Source organism: Drosophila suzukii, chromosome 2R (assembly GCF_043229965.1).
Source record: "Drosophila suzukii chromosome 2R, CBGP_Dsuzu_IsoJpt1.0, whole genome shotgun sequence".
Classification (NCBI taxonomy): domain Eukaryota; kingdom Metazoa; phylum Arthropoda; class Insecta; order Diptera; family Drosophilidae; genus Drosophila; species Drosophila suzukii.
In genome coordinates, this window is record NC_092081.1 from 11,003,848 (window position 1) to 11,026,952 (window position 23,105).

The window sequence follows — 23,105 nt, forward strand, 5'->3', positions numbered from 1 at the left end:
AATCTTTAATAGGAATATTTTTCAGTAAAATGGATTTGGTTGCTTAAACAATCTTTAATTTTGATTACTAAATCCATTTTTCCTCAATTTTCCACCTTCAAAAAGTGCGGCATTTAAAAGCTTATGCTGTAAGCTTTTCCGCAACGAATTTTCCAACACTTGGTATGCGGAAAAGCTTCCGCGGAGCATACGGCAAAAGCGTCATGCGCCAAAACTGTCAAAAAGCGTTAAGGGAAAATCGGAAAATCCGCAGTCGTCTCCGTCGTTGTCAATGTCGTTGCGTGTGACCTGCTAAATAAATTACAAAATTAACAAATAAAAAACGGCAGAGAGCAGAAATTGCCCCCATATAGCCATTAAACAATTGATAAATTATTCGAATTAGTGAATTAAACAATTGGCAAGTGCACACACTGTTAATTGAAAAGCCAGTTGAAAATCAAGGCAAAGTGATGCACTAGAGTGTTGTGAGCGAAATCAATAGGAAAACAGTAGGGGGAAAAGTCAGCAAACGACTTGGAAAAACGACACCGAGACAACGGCGAGGGTCGAATGCAAATTGCAGTAGACCCCGGAGAAGGCTAAAACATAAGTGGGCCGAGTTAAGCTGGCCAATCGATTCGGGAATCCAGAACACATTATGAAACAACGGCCCAACAACCGACCCGGAAAAGTGTGAGAGGAAAGCAAGGGAAAGGAAAAGTGGAAAGCGGAAAGTGGCTGGGAAAAGTGGAGAAGCTGCAGCGTCGCGTAAACACAGCCACACAAAATCAATACTCGCGTGTGTCTAGGCCAAACGAAAACCTGGCAGCCAAACATGAACGAAAATTCAATTTCAGTTAGCCAGTAACTGGGCCAACAGGCAAGTAATTAATTGGTTTAAAGGAGCGTTTGAGGATAGTGAGCAAAATCAAACTAAGGGCGTTGTTTACATTCTGCTCTGCGTTTGACCCACTCTGCAATTAGCTCGTTAGAGTCATTAAAATTTGATGAATGGCCAATGAAATGCGATCGGCAGCCATAATCATCGCTAAAACGACGGCATTGCAAACACTTGTTGAACGCCAGGCGGACACTGAACCACATTTTGACCCACTTGCATGTGCAACGGTGGTGCGGTATGATAGTCACTGTGGTTTGCCCCATTGGAGAGACTTCAATATTGGCGGAAAATTGCGCTAATTTTAGTGCAGCCAGGCTAAAACCTTAACCTGAAAAGCTTGAATGGATTGGTAGTTTAATGCTCCACCCATATTAAGGGGTATATTGGTTTACAGATTAAAGGCAGGCTAAACTTGAAGATAACAACTCATAAGATAGTTTCAAATTTGTAGAGTTTATTTGAGGACTTGCACTTGTAATTAATGGCAGCTATTATAATAATTTAAAGCTTATACTACTCATATTCTTAACACTCCCCTAGTGAAATTAATGTCCGATTACTCTTAGAAATGCAATACACCCAGAAAAATGTAAAGCTTTAGAAGCATAGATCAAATGCTCTAAAAAGCTCGGCCTCTCATTTTTTCAAGAATAAACGTTCTTGAAACCAAGACGAATGTGCTCTCGAGTTTGTTTATATAGCTGACACTGTGAAGAATAAGTAGTCTCATTTTTGTTTGAAGATTCAATCGATCTAGGCTCTTTTTTGAGAACAAGACAAAGTTTTCCAAAATCAGGGTTTTTCCTATACGCTATATTTAATTTTCTACTGATTCATCAAATTGCTTACATTTAAATATTGATCCGAAATTATTCCTTGAGTTTGACAAAGGGTAGCTGACAGCCAGTCATCCCCATTAATTTCTCTACGCTTAAAGAATATTCTTAGCACTGGCATACATATAAATATAAATAGTTCTGTCTGCCACACCCCTCGCTTTTCTTTTCGCCCGCCCTCGCGTTATTTTGACACTTTGCCAAAGTTCAATGCAAAAAATGCCACAATAAATTCAGCCAAAGCAAACTGAAAAAATGTGTAAAATGCAGACCAGAGTGTGAAATGTGAAAAGCGAACGATATGATACTGATGGTTAGCATTCGAACAGCCGGTCAATCACAGGGACCAAAGAACCATTGACATCAGCAGCAGCCATGACTTGAACTCACACACGCCACCCAAAAAAACACACACCACCACTCACTCCGATTGACCTAGAACACTTATTAGAGGTTGGGTGGCTCTATTTATAGAGCCATGTTTTTGATCCACTTATATCTGCACCATATATACATATACCATCCATATATTTATATTGTCATATTGACGTACGCATTTCAGTCAAATTAATGTATCGCCATAAATATGAGGGCCACAAATCATTTTCATTTCAACTCTTGGGTCAACCCTCGCACATGTGCACCATTAATGCGCCATAAAAGTTGGGAAACCAGAGTTGGTCGTTTTTTGGGAAAGTGTTACATTTTGTGCCTCCAATTTTACTGTGGGAAATCACTAGGGATTAAAAATAGGACACATTTTAAGGGGAAACTTGCTAGAACTTCTTTATATAGAAGACAAATTTTGGTCGCTGAAGTGTTTATGGAGATGAACAAGTCACGGATCTTCGTGGGGTGATTTACGACAATCATCATTTTATTCTTTAAAAAAATCAACTCAATTTAATATAGAGAACTTCAGAAATATAGTTTGTATATGTCCTGGGAAGGTGGTATTTGAGTTTCAATAATACAATTAAATCACTACATATCTAGTTTTATTGAAAATAACACTTTAGATAGTAACATTTCCTATCTTTTAGTGACGGCAGCATAATGCTTCGACACAGGAACAGGATCTGAGAGCAGATTGCAGACAGTAGATAGTAAAAACTCAGATAACTTAAGCCCACTTCAAGTAAGTCTCGATGCTACTTTAAACAATCAATAAAATAACATTATTTTTTAGGTGGGTGGAAAGCCGGAAAACCGACCAACATGTGGACGCAGAGAAATGCAGTCGGCAATTGGCTGTTCGTCTTAACAGGTAATCCCTTCACTCATCCATCACCACAGACATTAAGCAAACACTTAGATATAGCCTGAAAAATAATCATCAAATTAATAACGAACTAAGGTCAACACGATATCGAATTGAATGATAAACAGAAGCCGAACAATAAAAACGGAAGAGCCAGCATAAATTCCCGCTGCTTTATGGACCATCAAATTTTATTCTCACACAGATCAAAGAATTGACTGGGAACTTGTATATATACATGATTATTAGATTTGTTAGTATTATAGCAGACACAGGGAATTGTGGAAGGCGAAATGAGAATTTGATCGTTAAATTTACTACAAAATCATGTACTATAATTTTGATTGCTTTAATTTAGGCAAATAATATCTTTCGTGATGTTTTAATCATACAGTGCAAAATGTTACTGTGCAAAGTAAGACTAACAAAAACTAAGTGCAAGCTGATCGATCGAATCGAAATTGTTTAGATAGGCACCGAGATGATTGATTTTCATTTGCCTTGCTAGCTGCTAAGCCATTCATAATTCGATTGAATTTGATTGAAAACATGTTTTACATTATTTTTATTTTTCATTTCTCATCGGTAACTAAAATACTATATAGTTTTTTTGGCATTGGCAAAATTCGCTACCACCGATAATTGTTTTCCAAGTAAGTTTCATTTTGCGTATGATTTCCCCATTCGATTTGAACAAAATTACCTTCAGTTTTTGTACTAATCTAAAAAGAAAATAATCCCTTGTAAAAACGTGAAAAGCAATTGTTGCGTTCGATTTGAGTTTGGTTTGGTTTTCATTATTGGTTTCGTTTCGTACGTGCCGTTGATTGTAAATGCCGTTATATATCGACTGTAAGCAGCTGTCTGTACTCTATACATTCTATCTACCCATATATATTGCATATTCCTGGTCACCCAACAACAACACGTATGCGTCTTGAGTTGCAGTGAAGTTCACACCAAAATGTAAACGTAATTTGTAAAAATTGTCTTTCCTCTGTGCCTTTTACAACACTGTCGCCTTGGTAATATTTTCGGGTAGGCGGTGAAATCGAATGGCTTTCCAACACTGAGTGCACAGAATATCGAGAGTGTTTTACATAACCCCGCCCCGGCGTATGTAGAGTATCAACATTTTACCCACCAACTCTATTTTCTCCTTAAACTCAAACCTTACCCTCAGCTGATAGCCCAATGGCAGGTACAGTTGTGCTTGTCCGGGGGAACATGGAATCGGAACAAGCTGAGAGGTCAACTGTACCTGTCACGGGGTTTCATCTGGTGCCCTCTCCTCCGAAGCCCCTTGATTTTGTATCTTTGGTTCGTGCTCCTTCTACTGCCCACTTCTACTTTGCTCTCTCTCTTCCATTATTTATTTGCAGCCTTTATCGGATTTCTAACTTTCATATGGATTCCGCAGACCTCAGCCGAATGTCAAAGTATGAGTCCATTGTCTTTCCAAACCAGAAACCATTTGCTTAAACCTATCGATTACCTTTTTGCCAAAATATAAGAAAATATGAGTCATGCATAAGTATATGTATAATCTATTTCTAACAAACTCGAATCGGTTTATGTCGAGTTCGCCATGAATAAGGAATATTTTTGGATTATCAGTGTTACTTAAGATCTTTTTGATTTCGTATTCAAAGCCCGATCGACCGCAAGATCGGAGCTATTTCGCTCATTCCTAAAGCTTTGCCACCAATATCCATTCAGTTCTTTGGGGCATCCCCTTTAACTCTTTCCTAACTTCACTTTTTTTCGGTTGCACTTTTATCAGTAGTATGTTTGCACCAACGCTTTTTTGTCTTTCCTTCCTTTTTTTGCTTTATTTACTTTTAACTACCCGTCGACCACCCATTAAATCAGGTGTAATTCTGTGGTAACGTTCGTTTCGGAACTAAGGAATATCAACATCGAAATTTTAAATTACAATTGTGACAATCGTTTGAAATATATTTATAAAGTTGTCAATAATTAACGATTAAAATTTTGGTATCTCAAAATATTATTTAATATAAGGAAGTAAGTTATAGGGACATAGCTCTGAAACAAACTGTATCCGGAAGACCGATATCTTATCCTAGTTATTTGGTGTGTCTGTATGTGGTATACGATTATGTGAGTGTGAATGCATGCTTTAAAGGACACTATTCCATCATTTCCAGTAAATCCTTCAACATAAATGTGTTTTTCTGTTTTGTTAATTTTTTTTTGCCAATATAGGTTAGTTAGAGATATTTAAAATACTTTACGAAACACTAGCTACCCAAAAATTCAAAAATACCACACACCCAATTCAAAAGAATCGCAACAAATCACTTGTTAAATTAAAAAACTGGTATCGATAAATGTTTTCTGCCTGCTGTTTGTTTGTGTTGGCAACTCTTTAAATGCTTATGTGTGTTGCACGTTTTGGCGTTACTGTACCACAGCTAACCTAACCTCAAAATAACCCGAAGATCGGAAGAGGAGAGTTGCGTATTAAGAAATTGATAGTAACGAGATATCTTTTCATATAGCGCGATCGATTTACTGCTATGAGTGCGACTCCTGGACAGATGCCCGCTGCAAGGTTGGAAAAGAGCAATGGAGCAATGATCCGTGAAGACTAAAATTGTTTGTATTTATCCAGGATCCCTTCAACTATACTGCCCTGCCAAGGGATCAGCCTCCCTTGATGACCTGCAACGGTTGCTGCGTGAAAATGGTGCGGCATCAGAGATCACGTGAGTAATTAGCAACCCCGACACAACTGTACCCCGTACCTTGCACGTGACTGTACCCACATATCCCGTGATCTCAAATTGATTATCCTTTCACTGATTGATCGACACCCTGGTGTGTGCGTGTCCCCGTCTCTTTCTCTCTTCTCTTGCTCTCTCTCTCTTTCAGCGTACGAGGTGGTGCGACGCATGTGTACGTCACAGTTACAGATCAATTTATTCATGGTCGATCACGTGTGCATGATGGAAAGTTCAGGCAATGGACATATGTGCTTTTGTGAGGAAGATATGTGCAATTCTAGTAAAAATTTACACACTAACGGTTGCCAGCTGCATCTCATACCCATCGCAGTGGCAGTGTCGTGGCTAATTGCTCAATTGCTCAGCAGATAGAAAGTGTTAGGCTCATCCACAGAAATCCACACACACTCAGAACATACAGAAACATACAACACACCTAGAGAAAATCCTACACGAACTCACTATCTCTCTCTTATCCTCTATTTGAACGTATGATTTGTAGCTTGATTTGATTTTATTACGATAACAGTTTAACAATTGCGATTGATTTGTTTTGGAGCACAGTTTACGAAGTACGGACTTCGCGTAGTTTTGATCAGCACCAAGCGAAAGCTCGAGATCCAGATCTAAGGAATGTGAATGCATACCAAAGCTTCCAAAGACAGAAGGCTTGCCCAATTTCTCTATCACACACAGTAAACACAGACTAAAGCAAGAGTTCTTCAAATGCGAGTTTAATCGAATCGCATCGAAATCGAATCCGAGTCCGAATCAAATCACGGTACTCGTGCTCGGATTTTGAATTGCATGTTGTTGATGCTAAAGCTGAAGCATGTAGCGCTTAAGTAGGAATCGTAGTGATTATTACATTTTGATTTCGTTGTTACTTACATTTGTAAATGCCCCGGCCAGAGGGACAAACCGAGAAACCAAAGCCAGTAATCGATTCACACCTAAATACGTTTATAGACTTACTTTTAAACATTTGTCCAAATCATATGTAAACTTGGAATAACTCGACACCCAGACACACTGTATATATAGCCAGCCCCAAAGAAATCAAAGATCATCCCAAAAGTATTTGCAGTGACCAAGTGGAACATTTGCTCATCTTGTTTATTCCAAAGTCGGAAGAGAACTCCATAATGCATAAAACGTTACTTTGTTGTTAATACTCTATATCGTAGATCTAGCCATTAAGCTATACTTTCGGTTCTCGCTTGGACCCCAAAACAAACAAAAGAAATCCCACGCATCATATCACGTAACGAAGCAACAATGAGACCGAACTTTGGTAACCTATCGATCTTAGTGTAGTTAGCCTCATAGAACCTGCCACCAAGCACCAAACTGTATAAAGTACCGATCACCCTGGTCCCTTTGGTTTATGTTCAACAAGTGATAATTAGATTGTAAGTAGAAGATCCCCGATCCCGATCCCACTTCCGATCCCGAACCCACGATCTGTTAACAACCCGTAACCCTCATTATGAAATTGAAATTGAATCAATTCTCATTCATGCTAGTGATAGTTTTAAAACGAATCGAATCGAATCGGAACTTATAGCTTACATAGCTTATGATTTACATTTTTGGAATTTGACTTAATATTATGAATTAATAGTTATTATTATCATCTCGTCTAGAGTATTCAACTTGAAGTTGAAGTTTTGTATTCTAAGCGTAAACCTTTTCATTTGTATAATTGAAGATTGGCTAATAAACAACCATTTTTACCATACGTATATATCTCTAGCAAAATTTACTCTCAACTTTTGACGTTAACTTTTAGCTTAAATATGCTTTATCTACTTGCTACTCACTTAACCAACTTTTCAACATTCGTGCACTTCTGCCCACGCATTTGTACAATACTTACCCCTAGACTTGGCTTTAGTTAAAAATGCTTAAAGAAAATAACTAAACAAAAAAAATAGAATATCCATATCCGTCCAACCGGGAAGCATGTGAACTAATTTCGTTGCTTGGGCATACCAGGTAAGTCACAAGCCAAAAGAAACAAACTAAAATCAAAAAATTCAAGTACAGTTGCGCACCGTTTTCTTAGTTCGATCTTGCCTCGCTCGTAGATGGATGGGATATCGGATTTTAGCCGGCCTATCTTGGTGGTACACACACACACTTTCACTTCCCCCTCGATCCAGCACCCTTCCACCTCCCTCCCCCTCCACAAGAACCCCCTACACTTAGCGAAAATCCCCAATGCAATGTTAACACCATTCGATTTTAAGTTCGATTTGTATTGTTTCTTGCTTTCCTGGTATGTTGGTTTGTTTAATAACAGATAAACTTATATATTTTAACCACAAATATCTAACCGATTTTGGTTTGTGAATGTTGACAATATTCTTATAACCAGTATTTGATTGATTGATTGAAGGTTAATGCGTTTCAAAGTTTAAACATAAATCGAAACAAGGCAATGAAGTTAAAAAAATACACACACGAATTTTGTAGTGCAAAAATAACATATTTTAATTTAGTACTTTTTGTAGTTCCAACATCTATCTCAGCGCCAACATACTCTCTATTTCTCTTTCTCTGTATCTCCTCTATATATCTCTCTGTATATCTTTCTTTCTGTTTGACTATCTATCACTCTCCTAACAACTCTGTTTGATCTTAAGACTCTTTTTACTAACTTTCTTCCAAAACAGAAACCACATAGAACTCTTCCACTAGAGCCACACCTGTAGCATAAATTGAGAACAAAAGCAAAAATAATTAAAGTACACGCCAAGACACAAAAGAACACACACTGAATGTTAGAGAAATATATACAGAAAATACGATACAGATACATACATAATTAGCGATGCACTTAGAGAAAACACTCAACAAACTCATGAATATACTGAAAGCCAATGGTAAATTTTTACTACACGTAGGCGCGATTTTCAAAACAATAATAATATAAAAACCGTTCGAAGAGCCCAATAATGGAGGGCCTTAGCTTCCACATCCATAGATTCCTCACAATACAAAAAGCACTAAATTAATATCAAAGATCTTACCAATATAGCGAAATGCTAAGTAAAATGATTATTGGTATTGGTTGATGAATATTGCAAAGAAACGAGAAAAACCGCAGAAGAGACACAAAAAGCCCACATAACCAACTCTCTAGAAGAATCAACAGTCGCTTTTTGCTTTAAGTTGATTTATGGGTTCGTTTTTTTTTCGATTATCCATCTTAAAAATAGCAGATATTTCAGATTTTAAATTGAGTTTACACCTCAACTCGCCACGCTCACATCTAGTATTTCCCACCACTCGCTCACTCTCTCACCTCAACTCACCTCTTCACCTGCGCAGATGGCGTCCACATATGTTCCACCAGTGGCGTACGGCGAAATTTTCAAAAGGGGTTTTAAACTTTTTCATTTTTTTTTTATTAAATACTTAAAGCTCTTATTTCGGATGCTATAGTAAGTGGCAAAGCAGAGTTCACCTCCCCCTTCGTACGTCACTGGGTTCCACCAACAATAAGGTTGCGCAGGCGCGACAGAGGGCTATCCATCTCTCTCTCGCTGCTGCGCAACGCCCACCAACCACAGCCCCCCGCGAAAATGGTGCTTTTTCACATACGACACCACTGTCTGACTATGTTTTTCATCATGTACGCCATCGCAATCCATGCCCAGTGGTCGCAATGCCGCGACAGCCGTTCCACAAATGCATAATAATATTATTTAATTTTCTTTAAAATTAAATCCTGGCACTTTGTGGGCGGCAGGCGCGCGTGCATTGCCGAGCATCTGAAACGTCGAGGGTAAAAATAATAAAAATAAAATCGTGCGCCGCCTGTCACCGGCGAAGATATCCAAAAACATCGCTTTTGGTATCAGGCGGTCGCCGCCCCAACTGTAATTGTGAACGTCCGTGCGGCCATTCCCCGAAAAAACCGAACCCCAAATAAAGTAAAACAAAACCAAAAAATACCAAGGATACTAGAGCAGCTGAAAAACCGTTGGAGGATAGGATCGGCGCGGGATCTTATCAAATCAAGCTTCTTCTGCTTGGGGCTTTATAAACAAAGCTTTGAGGCTTACTTTTTACTAAGCAGGTGCTTCCAACTCGCTTTGCTGGACAAAAAACCAACTTAAATTACCACTCAACATCGCTTGGCCAAATCAGCATTACTCCCAGAAATTGTTAAATATCGACAATATTTTAATTGTATTCCAAAAAAAGATGATAAGTCAACGAGCACCTTTAAAACTATCAAGACATTGTAACTAGCAAATAAACAAAGTTAAGCAAAACAGCGAGTACGAAAAGCCTTGTAAGAGATTATAATAAAAAAAAGCATTTAAACGAAAAAATTAGATATTTTTTTAATAAAAAAGTAGAAATCAGATGGAAGATGTTGCACCTATTTTTTCAATTTTTATGTAATAATCCCAAGAATAAAGCCAAATAAAATGCTAACATTTTAAGTACACGATAAAAAAAACTTTTTAATAAACATTGGAAAAAAAACTTTTTGGTATAGTATGGGATATTCCTCTGTTCTATCACTTTTCTGAAGCTAAATATAAATTAAATATTTTTAAATCAAGATAAAGATGAGACAACATTTTTTCGGTCTGGCAGCACTGAGTGCTTTACATTGCCAGTGGCAACGCTGGAGTCTTTAATTTACAAATTTTTAAATTTTCAGAATTTTGGTTTGGGTCTAGGCTTTAATGTAATCCGTTTCTCCACATTTTAAGCCCACGCCTTAGTGCATTTCTGCCTCCAACGCAATGGTGAGCCTATCCGATAGTCCAAACTCAATACCCTAACGCCTGGACACTCCGAATAATTCGCCCACCACTAGCTGGGCAGCTGGGCGATTTGGGGCTGCGTAAATTAACAACAAATTAAATAAATGCAGCTGGGCCCCGGCTATCCGAATGCATGCATCCGACCCCTCTCAAAATTCCACAGATTTAGCCGAAAACCGCACTCAAAACGGTCAACTATTTCCCCCGGAGGCCTAGCCAAAATAATTTCGCCACTCTGGCGACGATTTCGTTCGACTCCGACAACTCCGAAATTTCATTCGTAATGGCCGCCCATAAGTAAAAACGTGTCCCGCTGCTGAAGAACAATTTCGAACGTTTGCGCTCGCCCAACTGCTAGAATTTAGCTGCAAACGGTGCGGCAGTGGTAAATACGCTGGAAATCACATCATTTGTTCATATTGCGGGCACAAATGCCTGGCAAAGAGTGTGAAAAATGTGCGTGAAAAAATCTAAATCGATTTTTTTGTTTGTGAAAAAAAAAGTCATGCAGCGTTGGGCCTAGTGCGCGAAGAGCTCGCCAGGGGGCGCTAACTAGACGTTCGGAGTGTCATCGGAGTGAGAGGCCGGCAATTAGACGCGCGCAACGGCGATCTATCGATAACAGCTGCCGACCAAAATTTCATAATTTCAAAGAAAATAATCATTTTTGCTGGGCCTAAAAATTACAAATACGATTTATTAATTATTACCAAGCAGTACGATAAGTACGGAAGTGAAATCAAACGAAATAAATCGGCGACCGCTCATCGTTATCGCCGCCGTCGGGGCAAATTAATCGCGGCCCTGCAGTCCGCGGCGTCGTCGGTGTTCGGCTCTCTGGCCGCCATTATTGCTTTCCAGCGAAACCACGCTATACGCAAAATCGGGTTTATGTGTGTAAATTTTTCGAGCGATTTATCAACCAGATTGCGCTCGCTGCTGCACGAAAAGTGCGGTAAAGTGTGTGAAAAATTAGCCCGGTCCCTACAAAATACACGCACTAGTCGGCCGAATGCGAATTTGCTAGATAAAAGCAAAAAACAAAACCCACATGAGGCGGAGTTTGATTGCGTTTTTTTTCTCACTTAACAGAGTTCTGTACAAACAAAATGTTAGCTAACAGGGCTCTGCAAAGTGAGATATCTCTCGGAAAAAAAAAACACAGTACTAAATTCGCCGCGTTTGTTTGAGACGTGTGATTGCGCGCGTGTGTTTGTTTATGCCGCCTTTTTCTTCGTCTCGGCTTTCTATGATTTTGCGTTTTTCGGGCAGTTTAATAATGGAAAAAATGCGAAATAAGCTGAGCAAAGGCAATGAATCATAGCTGGCATGTTTTTCTGCGTGTTTTTACTAATTTAAAACAAAAGTGTGTGTATTTGTGATATTTTTCCCGCGCGCGCCCTAGCCACCACTTTTGAATGTATGCGTGTGTGTGTGTGTGAGTTGTTTACTTACTAGTTTTTGTTGTTGTTCTCGATTCCAGATTTTTTATCAGCCCAACCGATAACAAAAAAGCCAAGGCGAAATAATAATAAATAATAATAACAACAACAAGAAGAGGGACAAAAGAAAAAGAACAACATTTCGATTTAGCCCAAAAACGATGATGATGAACTGAAATGTGCAAATTTGATGAACGTAATTATGCCAATTCACACAGAACCTTCGATTTCAACGTGAAAAATGTCGTCGACACATTTGCTGCATTCGCTGTCACTGTTGTTGCTACCACTGCGTTGTCGTCGTAATTGCCACCAGATCGTTTCCTTGGCCATTATCCTGCTGTCGGCGCTGTCAGCTCGAATTCCCAGGGATCAAGGACGACGACGAGGAGAGGCGAGGGAGGAGGAGGAGGAGGCGGCGAAGGAGGAGGAGCGGCAGGCGGACCGCCGGGAGGGTGTCCAGGGGGAGGAGGAGGAGGACACACCCTACATAGTCGCCAATCCACATCCAATCCTCACCAGCAGTGGCACTACGTCTTCGGCCAGGGCAACGGGCACAGGGGCTGCGTTAACCAGCTGGCAGAGCAGCCACAGCCACCGCAGCCCCGGTGCTCAGGATCGGGATCGGTGTCAGGATCATAAGGATCTGAGGGCGGAGTACCTGTTGTACCCCAAGAAGCCACAGCACCAGCAACAGCTCCAGCTCCTGCTAACAAAAACAGCACCCGCAACAGCGAGTAGAGGAGCGCCCACCACGCATCGGAGTAGATCCTCCAGGATCCAAATTAGCAGTAGCAGCACAAAACCTGCCCACTGCAGTTGGACAGCCGGAGCTAGCGTCGCCTCCATAGCATCCATAGCCACCTAAGCAGCCAATTCCACTAGGCAAACACTCAAAACAGCCACAGCAACAGCAAATAGAAACGTTCCACACACCACACAACAGCCCAAAAACCACCCACAAGCACAACCACTACCCAAAACCAAAACAAAACCCAAGCCGAAACAAAAGCCAGCAAGATGTCCAAGCTGTCGTTCAGAGCCCGCCATTTGGATCCGTCCAAGCAGATGCCCATCTACTTGGCGGAGGAGCTGCCCGACCTGCCCGAGTACTCTGCCATCAACCGGGCGGTGCCGCAGATGCCAAGTGGCATGGAGAAGGAGGAGGAGTCGGTAAGTGGTCATCTCTCTCACAGCTCCTCTCAATAGAAACTAATTTCGCCCATGATCTCTTGCAGGAACACCATCTGCAGCGGGCTATATGCACTGGCCTGATCATCCCCACGCCCGAGGTGCTGCAGACGGACCAGCCCTTCTACGATGCCTACTATCCGCCGGACTACAAGATGCCCCGCCAAATGATCCACATGCAACGTAAGCGGGGGTGCACTGTTTGAACCCAGACCTAATCCTGTAAATTCTCGTTTTGCGGCTTAAAATCATTCAGTTTGTCGGATTTATTGAATATGTTAAAAAACAATTCTGGAATTCATGCCATTTCCTTATACAAATTTCTTAAATAGTAAAATATCTTCAGATCGTTGGATGATAGTTCTAGTACCCCATTTTTACCCTGCCTTAATTAAGCATAATAAGAGTAACTAACCACAATTGCATATCCCACAGCTCTTGGGCTGGATACCGAGGTCCCTGACTACGACATGGACAGTGCCGATGAGGACTGGCTAAGTCAGCAGCAGCGCCTGGAGCTCACCGAACTGAAGTTCGAGCAGATGATGGACCGGCTGGAAAAGAGCTCCGGCCAAACGGTAGTAACGCTGAACGAGGCCAAGTCGCTACTCAACCAGGACGACGAGACCAGCATATCCGTCTACGACTACTGGCTGAACAAGCGCCTCAAGATGGTAATAATCCCTTTGCTTGGCCATCTCTCAAAGACGATATCCTAAAGCAACTCTTTCCTCATTATCCAGCAACACCCGCTAATCCTCACGGTGAAAACGGAGAGTCGACCCGGCGCCAGCTCCAACAATCCGTATCTGGCCTTTCGGCGACGTACCGAAAAAATGCAAACCCGCAAGAATCGCAAAAACGACGAGGCATCCTACGAGAAGATGCTCAAGCTGCGGTAAGAATTGAGTGAAGATGGTTTAATGTCGGTTGAGAATTTATGTCCAATGCTGGCTAATCGTGACGGACTTTATTTACTGGAATCTGAACCAATACTCGTTATTTTAATGATTCATTTCAATTGAAAACAATCAAACTTTCTGAAGTTTCCCATGTCTGGCTGAGTATTCTGCTTGAGTCATTCACTAGATGAACCTAGGGAATATATATTGTTCTGTGGTTCTATACATACGATATCATGATTGTTGAGTCAATTTCTTAATGAAAAATTGCTGTTTTCTGCGGCTTTTGGATTAGTAAAATCTTTTTACTACTAATTGAAATATCTTTTGATATTTTTTTACGATTCATTTAGATTTTGTTATGACACATTAATAGAACTGCTTAAAAGTTATGGTTCCCATTAACCCAACATTTTCCATACATTCGATACCAGGTAGTTTCCGTTAGCCAGCATATTTTATTACCCAGTTCCCTATACCTGACCCTTGCTAATCCACCTTTTCTTTGCCTGTACAACAGACGCGACCTGCAGCGCGCCACCACTATACTGGAGATGGTGCGGCGACGCGAGGAGACGAAGCGCGATCATCTCAAGATGACGGTGAACATCTTCGAGAAGCGCGTTGAAATGCGCGACTTCAACGGTGCTGTCTACTCGGAGCTGAATTCTCAGTACAAGAACACAAGGTGCGTTCCCCGATGCCTTTCAATTATGCAGAAATGTACTGAAATACTCCTTGTTTACTTGCAGGCCCGCGTATAATCCACTGTATGCGAATCAATACTCACAAGGGGCGGCGGCGGTGGGAACGGCTGGTGCCATTCTGGCCGCCCTGCCCACGGGTCTGCTGCCGAGCGGTGTTGGAGCGGCGGGCAATGCGAATGTCTTTGGCTCAGCGTCGCAGTACCTGAACACGTCGAATCTGACCATGGGTAAGGGTGGGTTTAAATCATTAAATTAATTAGGAATATCGTAAACAGTTAATACGGATAGTCTGTCGGTGGTGCTACAGAAATCGCTTAGCTCAGAAATACCGCGACATTCTTATGTACATCAGTATAAACTAGTCCAATTCAGCGCAAAACGATTTATACATATACATACTTTTATAGTTATTGATGCAAATAAGACCAAGTTACTATAGTTTACCAAAATCGTTCTTGAATGCAATTCTTAAGATCCTAAAATCTTTTTTTTATACAAAGACAATAATATTTTATTAACAATCCAAAATTGTATGGGCAAATCTTAATCCTGTACGTAAGAATTGCAGTTCCCCTAACTGTGTTTAAATGGCTTTTAGTATAGGGACGTTTTTTCGTCCGCATGTTAAACTAAAAGTAGGTTTTAGGACCAAAGATTGTCTAGAAAAGTATTACTACTAGTTTAACCTACTTTTAGTTTAACATACGATTGAGAAAGCGGACCATAGATTTATATTTGCATTTTAAAAGATATCAAAAACGTGATTGTATTAAGCAGCATTTTAATTGGGAATTTATTTTTCAGACTCCATCAACAGTGGCGGCGGCAACGGGAGCAGCAGTCGCAAGGAGAAGCGTCCTTACAAGAAGCGCAAGCACAAACTGCCCCGCGACAAGCAGCAGCACCAGCAGCAACCGCCACAGCAGCAACAGCAGCAGCAACCACAGTATTTGCCGGCTCTGCCGGCGGCTGGCGGCGCCGGAGTCTCGCCCGCGCACCACCTGCCCCACCATCTGCACCACCTAAGCAGGCAGCAGAGCGCCTCGCCGGCGGCCAACGACTCGATCGCGGACAGCGAGGAGGAGGACTACTTCGGCGCCGGTGCCCAGAATGGCAACAAGCTGGGCTCCGAGAGCGAGGAGGAGACGCCGTTTGCATTTAGGCGCAGGTCAAGCTGTATTTACCTGCCGGTAGGTGTTTTAAATGTTAGCTTAAGGGCAGATTTTGAATTATTTATATTTCCCCAGTCGCGTCACCAAGATGGTCGCTATCCGTTTGATTCGGCCGACGAGGAGATGGCGCCCAGTGGAGCTTGCTCGGATGCCAAATACCGTTACACACTGACCTCCCTTAATTATCCCAGGTTTGTTGCCATTCTATTTGGCCTATGTCCATGCCCATACTCACTCCGAATCGGGCTAATCTTACAGGCCACGCTGCATCGGCTTCGCGCGTCGTCGAATGGGTCGTGGCGGTCGTATCCTCCTAGACCGGGCCACAACGAATTTCGACGACTTCTGGTCGCAGCTGGACTACACGGTGATGGAGAGCGTCGTGGTTGATAAATTTGGCGACAAACTCAAGCAGGAGGATCCCGAGCAATTGTGCAAGCCTAGTTCGCCGCCCACGGTGGTGGATCTGGTTCCCGCCGGAAAACCCGTTGAGGGTGAGCTGCCAGCCCCGGATCTGATAAAGGTGGAACCTCCCAGCGATGTGGAGAAACCTGCAGCTGGAGTGGAATCTGGCCAGGAGAGCAAAGAACTGGAGCTCGAGGAGAGATCTGAGATCGAAGTGGAGGATGAATACCTGGCCACTGACGATGAGAATGTGTCACGGCTGGGAATCTACAGCTCAGCGGTTACGTTACCCCAAAGTTCGATAGATCTTCGCCAGAAACGCCGCCGCCTGCGTCGCAAGAAGCAACAGTTGCGAGAACTAAATGCAGCCAAGCGTCTGAAGAGATCCTCGGAAGCGGTAGCAACAGCTGGGGAAGTTGAACTGGAGGAGGAGGACACTAAACCAGCATTGGGTCCTCTGCCCAGGGCCTACCTTCAGCGTTTGGCATTGGTTCTCGGCCAAAAACTCAAAAAGGAAGAGGATAAGGAAGTTTGCGAGAATCTGGCACCAGAGCTGCTGGATAAGAATGATAAGGAGCAGTTGCAGCCTCCGCGAGCCAATCATCAGCAGCACCACCGTTCCAACAACAACAACAACAATACCGTGTTGAACAACAACAACAATAGTAGTAGTAGTAGTAACGTTATGAATAAGGATGTTAGCATTAGCGAAAAAATCAATGTGATAAAGCAGGAGGCGGAGGAGTTAGTCGGCGTCGAAGGCCAGGATCAGCCGGTGGCTTCCACCTCAGCCGCAGCGGCCGCCGCACGTGCCGCTGAAGCAGCCGCTGCAGCGGAGGCAGCCGCGTCGACGGGCACGCTTGCGACCGCGAATGCGGGACCCTCGCTGGAGGAGGTGGCCAAGACGATAAAGCGCGAACTGATCGATGCCGACGACTCCAACGAGCCGCTGAGCATCATTCGTACAGCAGCTGTCCTACAGTCCTCGCAACCCGATCCCGAACTCATGGACGACGAAGCGGAGGACGATGTCAATCTCGCCCAGCTGAGCAGCATTATCCGGCATACGGCGGTTAAAAAGGAACTGGAGGCCCAGCAGCATCAGCAACAGGTGGAGCACGAGCAGATGCAGGCCGCCAGGCGTATGGAGGAGGATGAGGCCGCTCCCTGTCTGAACCAGCTGCCGGATGTGATTCGCCTGCGAAATCTGCGCAACAGCCAAGTGCATGCGAGGCCCAAGGACCTGTTCATACAGCCTCCTGTCGATGATGAATTCAATGCGGACTACTTGGGTGGACTGTCGCCCACCTCCAGCCAGCGATTGGACATATGCAATGAGTTGCTCTCGGAGATCCGGCGTGATTGGCTGCACTTCCGGCCTAAAACACCCACAGATGAGCTGTCCGATAGCGAGGATTGCGAAGTGGGCAAGTCCTGTGATAGTCACGCTGTTGACTGGACCCAGGACACGCCCATAAGTGTGGAACTCAATCGGTTGGGCAAGCGAGAAGCGGAGGAGTCCGATTCCAACTCGTACTTCCTGAGTAGCGGCTTTAAGTACACGGATCTCGAGTCGGATGCCCAGCTGCTGCAGACGGTGCAAGTCCAGGAGTTCGCCCGCGGCAGCAGCAAGAGCCCCAACTGCTCAGGATCGGGTTCGGGATCTGCTCTGGAGTTCAACCTGAGTGGCGGCGACTCACTAAACGATATCAACAACCTGTTGGGCGACGATGACGAAGACGACAACCACGAGCATATGCTGGACAACATCCTACAGGAGTGCGCCATGGATGATCCCAAGGCACTGAACCAGGCCACTAGCTTCTGGAACGGCATCCTGGATGGTGAGGCAGCGGTGGACGAAGTGGAAATCGCCGATCAGTTGCTGGATTGTATAGATGAAAAGAAACCCAAGGTGGGTGCTGCTGATTCATCAAAGCGCGCAGGCCGCAACCGCAAGACGAAATTGGCTCTAAGCTCGGTAGGAAGTTCCACGTTTACAGTGTGTCCCACGGCGGAGTCGATCAAGGAGCGTGAGCTCTTCTTCAGCCAAGCCCCGCCAGTTGTGGTGACGCCCAAAGAGGAACCTCCTGCGGAAGTTGAACAGCCTGAAGTGGTGGCCAAGGAAGCAGTGATTTTGCCTGTAAAGGTTGAGGCGGTCGAGAAACCCCAGGGAGAGATCGTTCCTGTCGCTCCGCAGGCACAACAGCTGCCACCACAAGCCATTGCTCTGCCCACGACGCAGCTGATCAACATACCCGCCCAGATAACCACGCAGAAGCAGCAACAGCAGCCGCAGGTGACGCAATTGCTCAATCAGTTCGCCAACGCCGGTCCGCAGATCATCGCACGCACGGAATACGGCGGAGGAGCAGCCGTGGGCGATATAGTGACAATCACTCCGCACACGGGAAGCAGTCCGCTGCCCACGCTCACCGCTCAGCAGCAGCTGCAACACCAGTTGGCGCAGGCTCAACTCCGGAACGTGACTGTCCAGCAGCGACAGGCGACACCTCAAACCGCCAACCAGAACCAGAATCCCCAGCAGCAGCAGTTGCTCTTCCAGATGCAGCGGGATCCCTCGCGCTCCCTGACGCCTCTGCAAGCTGCCGGCGCTGGCGCCACGGGCAACCAATTGATTTACACAACCAGCTGCGGTGAGATTGTCACAGCAGCAGGTGCGGCGGCGGCATCCCAAAAGGTCACCTATGCCATCCAGAAGGCGGGAGTCACAAGTGGAGGAGCCACCACCGCTTCCATTGGACCCAACACGGTTATCACGCTGTCCAATGTGAAGGTACAGAATGATGATATCTCCTCGGGCAGCAGCGGCAATTCGGGATCTAGTGTGAACATCATCAACACTGCCAGTGGCCAGCAGCTAGCCGTGCACAGCATTGCCGGGATGCAGCAGCAGGGACAACAGCAGGTGCAACAGGTGACCACCAGTACGCCCTTGCTTGTCGCCACGCCCACCCGCAACAATGTGCAGCAGCAACAGCAACAGTTAGTGCAGCAGCAACCGATTGTATGGCGCCAGGTGAGCGGGACAAACACGGCGGTGGCCACCACAGCAGTGCTCTCCACAACGGTGGACTCCTCGCCGAAGGCTGTAACCAATCAGATCCTATGGGCCAGCCGAGCCACCCAGAAAAGGCAACTCAACGGACCGGAGAGTACGGGTAAGATATACCAGATAGATTGTTAATTTTTGTTAAAAGCTTATTAAAGGTTCCCTTTCTTTTCTTGCCTTTAACCACTAGTGAAATTAAAAAGAATGCAATCTAATCTGCAGTCTAGTTTTTTTCCATTTGGTTTCAATCCATTACAAATATTTAATTACCTGTATGTGATAGACAACATTAATTAAACTAATGATCCCTTACAGACATCAACAAACTCCTGCTCAATCGAAAGCTGCCGCGCAAGCAACAGATGCAGCAACAGCACCAGCAGATCCAGCTGACCAAGCAGCAGCTCCAACAATTGGTGCAGCACGAGGAACTGGATGATCTGGTGGCCACGTCGACGGGCAACAGCAGCGAACAGATGGACACGAGTGACGGACTGACGCAGCATCAACAACTGCAACAACTACATCAGCAGCAGTTGCAAAAGCTCAGCAAGGTGATCAAGATGTCACAGTTCCCGCTGCTCGTATCGGATGTCAATCTGCAGCAGCAACAGCCAGTCTCTGGTCAGGGACAGCAGCAGCAACTAAAGCCGAACTCGGCGGCAGCGATAGCGGCCAATCACAACTACAGTCTGCACCCTGCCTCGACGGCAATCATCACCGCCCAGGCGACACCCCAGCAGGCCAACAAGATCTTCCTGACCAGCAGCAACAGCGGAGGCGGCGGATCAGCTGGCAACTTTACCATCGCCACAGCCAGTGAACAGCAAGCGGCGGCGGCTGGCCAAAAACTGCACTACAAGGAGCTGCTCAATTCAAATCTGAAGCTGAACTTTGTCAGCAGCGCCGGCACGGGTGAGCAGGCGCAACAGGTGGGTGCCACCACGGTGCTACTGAACAAAGCCCAACAGCAGCAGCAGCAACAACAGCAGCATCAGAAGCTTAAGACGTTGGCCACAACGGGAAATTCCCAACCTGGCCAGGGAGATAAGCGTGTGCTCTACACGAGTCTGCTGAATGTGAAGCCGCTGCAAAAGAACAACAGTGGCCAGATGCAGATGCAACTTGGTGGACTGCAGCAGGTGCTCCGCGGACGACTCAACAATTCGGCGATCATTACTAGGACCCTTCCCCTGGGCACCACTGTGAACAGCACAGGTGGTGCTGGAGGACCCACCACCACTACAATTAGGCAGTTGGTCAGCACGAATGCGAACAATGTGAGCACTCAGGATGGAAGTCTGCTGAATGCCAAGGATGTGGGCAAAGCATTGACCGTGGAGCAGGTGATAGCCAGTGCCAACAATGGCGGAGTGGTGCTGCCTACGAGTAACAACAACAACAATAACAACAATGGCAGTGGATCGGGCGGAAATGGAGGGACTTTGAGCAGCGGTGTGAATGCCACGGGATCTGGCGGAGGCGGAGGAGGTACTGGCACGGGAGCTGGTGTGACGTCCACCATCAACAGATGAGACGCGGACGGCAGCAGAAGCAGCAGCTAACATCGAGTGCAACCCTTGCAACAACCGCCCAGCGGCACTTCGCTCAGTGTGACAGCAACGCAATCGGAGGCGGAAGCCCAGGCGGTGGCCATATCCCTGCCTCTGGCGGACGCCCAAGAGGCCTTGGGCCAGCTCCTGCAGCAGCCCCATTGCTGCTGCACCCTCTGTTTGGTCAACAAAAGCGAGCTGGTCTGAAGCCAATCAGTTAGTAGGTTTTTCAGAATTTCATATGCATACACAAGACCCGCGCACACAGAGAAACCCTTCCGACTACTTGGTGTGATTACTAGAAGATTTCTAAACAAGGTGTTCCCAATCTGTAGCGAAAGGCAGCCAGCAGCAGGGAGATCTTTTAGCCAGAATAGAAAGGGTCATCAGAGAGAGCGGTGGGTTGGGAAAGAGAAATTGTATAAATGAAAGCCACCATTAACAAAGTTCGCTTAATTTGATTTTCTATAGCCTATATATAGAAGCATATGTGTGTATAACGATTTAGGTCTTATTTTTCAAGATCGCCTAACCCTAAAACCATAATAAGAATTAAATTAATAAAACAAATATATATATGTACAATGTATATGGAAATGCATACCGAGAACTTGGCTCTTTCTCTTGGGCTAGAGATCCCACCCAATCCAAGCTCCATCCCCACATCCAACCTTCCTGTCCAATACCAACAACCACAGCAAAAACTCAAGTGTTAAATAGCAAACTGTAAATATTCGATAATAATTGCAAACACACAAAATAACAGCAAGAATTAATTATTAATGAAACTATGTTAAGTGATACGAATAGTTGTAACGATGGAGAAGAGACCACTTCTCTCCGGCTTACGCCGTTTCAGAACCACGCGCTTTAGCCGGGCTGCTCGACCGATGACCCACCGCCCCCCGCCCTGCACCACCCTCGACCCGAAATTGGGGGCGTGGCAAATCAGGGCAGCCCGTAGAAACAAAAACAAAAAGTAACAAAACACATTTTTCAATGTACGTAAATTAAATTAACTTATCCTGTAACTTAAACGAAAACAAACACATTAAACTACATTTAGTTTTTTTAACTAAGGAATGCAACTTCAGAGGCAACCGATTGAGAGAGATGTAGGGAGTTGCAGAAGAACACTATTATTGTATGCTATTATTATTATTATTTTTTGTACAAGGTAATAATTTTAATTGTATTCGTAATTACAAACAGAAAAAGCATGCTTATGGCGGCCACAGCTACGACGGCATAAACAACATAATAATAATAAAGATATAATATAAACTATATTGATAACGATAATATTTTAAAATCCAAAACAAAACCGAGTAAAACAAAACGAAAAAACAAAAACATTTAAACAATAATTATTTAGCGATGTAATTTCGTAGTTTGTAAATTGTAGATCGGTAAGAGCGTAAGCAAGAGCGATAATAAAATGGAAAACAAATTAAATTGCAAACTTAAACCGAGCAAAACTCTGATTAAATCGAAATTCATTCAGCAAAAACTGAAAGCGAGATCATCATTTTTCCTTTTCGTTTCTCATTTTCAGTTTAGCACTCGATCCCCACATCAGATTCTCCATATCCACCTCCAACTGGAGGGGACAGCATGTTGTATCTTGCATCTCGTACCTTGAATGTGTAGTATCGGAACATCTAACGACGACCATAATTTCCAGTCTTCTTCGATCCCTTCTTCCTCCTCCATAAAACATATACCATATATATATCGATTGTGATGCGTACCACTTTTATGATTTGACACTTCTGCAACAGCAAATACGGGTAAACACGAACACGAAACTCTATCTAACCAGTCAACATATAACAAATTAGTAAGCAGAATATATAAAGTAAATTATAGCCGTGTATATAAACATTAATACGATTAATGCCGACTGTCTGATATCCGAGTAATCATTTTTATCTTTCCATTTTCCATTTACGAATCATTGATTCGAAACAAACTGATAGGATCTTGAGGCAGAAAAATTAGTAAAAAAAAATCCATGAAATCATAGCTTTGACTTTGTAAGAGTTTTTTAACTCATTTTGTCTAGTACTTTACAATATCTGTAAATAGTTATGATTAACAATAGTTATAGTAAGCAGCCTTGTTCTGAACTCCGATTGCC

At 43.8% G+C, this 23,105-nt stretch overlaps 3 protein-coding genes across 10 annotated transcripts; all 3 read left to right on the forward strand.

Annotated features, from left to right (window-relative positions):
* Positions 1-240: 240 nt before the first annotated feature.
* qvr (protein quiver) lies at positions 241-10,076 on the forward strand. Of its 2 annotated transcripts, none has more exons than XM_017073892.4 (7): positions 241-862; positions 2,763-2,857; positions 2,909-2,986; positions 3,586-3,633; positions 5,506-5,558; positions 5,619-5,712; positions 5,879-10,076. In XM_017073892.4, the coding sequence occupies exons 3-7, from the start codon at positions 2,938-2,940 to the stop codon at positions 6,100-6,102; spliced, it is 468 nt and encodes a 155-aa protein (XP_016929381.2). In that variant the 5' UTR covers positions 241-862; positions 2,763-2,857; positions 2,909-2,937; the 3' UTR covers positions 6,103-10,076. The 2 variants fall into 2 exon arrangements, with proteins under 2 accessions (XP_016929381.2, XP_016929380.2); XM_017073891.4 differs by lacking the exon at positions 3,586-3,633 and adding an exon at positions 4,363-4,419 and having other exon boundaries at positions 242-862.
* A 676-nt stretch (positions 10,077-10,752) lies between these two features.
* LOC108009263 (uncharacterized) lies at positions 10,753-12,830 on the forward strand. 7 transcript variants are annotated; one of them, XM_017073461.4, is made up of 2 exons: positions 10,753-10,905; positions 12,004-12,830. In XM_017073461.4, exon 2 carries the CDS (start codon positions 12,204-12,206, stop codon positions 12,828-12,830), a length of 627 nt encoding a protein of 208 aa, XP_016928950.3. In that variant the 5' UTR covers positions 10,753-10,905; positions 12,004-12,203. The 7 variants fall into 7 exon arrangements, with proteins under 7 accessions (XP_016928950.3, XP_016928951.3, XP_036669664.3 ...); XM_017073462.4 differs by having other exon boundaries at positions 10,792-10,976; XM_036813769.3 differs by having other exon boundaries at positions 10,876-10,894.
* Positions 12,831-12,982: 152 nt separating this feature from the next.
* On the forward strand, positions 12,983-22,433 carry E(Pc) (Enhancer of Polycomb). Its single transcript, XM_036813768.3, has 10 exons — positions 12,983-13,135; positions 13,201-13,336; positions 13,589-13,827; positions 13,897-14,051; positions 14,576-14,743; positions 14,808-14,989; positions 15,567-15,952; positions 16,010-16,125; positions 16,193-19,521; positions 19,728-22,433. The coding sequence occupies exons 1-10, from the start codon at positions 12,983-12,985 to the stop codon at positions 20,945-20,947; spliced, it is 6,084 nt and encodes a 2,027-aa protein (XP_036669663.3). The 3' UTR covers positions 20,948-22,433.
* The last annotated feature ends 672 nt before the right edge of the window (positions 22,434-23,105 follow it).

Coding starts and splice junctions, on each gene's coding strand:
- LOC108009263 (XM_017073461.4), top strand. CDS start 12,204: ATGTCGTCGACACATTTGCTGCATTCGCTGTCACTGTTGTTGCTACCA.
- qvr (XM_017073891.4), top strand. CDS start 2,938: ATGTGGACGCAGAGAAATGCAGTCGGCAATTGGCTGTTCGTCTTAACA. Junction 2,987..4,362: donor TTGGCTGTTCGTCTTAACAG/GTAATCCCTTCA, acceptor ATTTATTTGCAG/CCTTTATCGGATTTCTAACT. Junction 5,713..5,878: donor GGTGCGGCATCAGAGATCAC/GTGAGTAATTAG, acceptor TCTCTCTTTCAG/CGTACGAGGTGGTGCGACGC.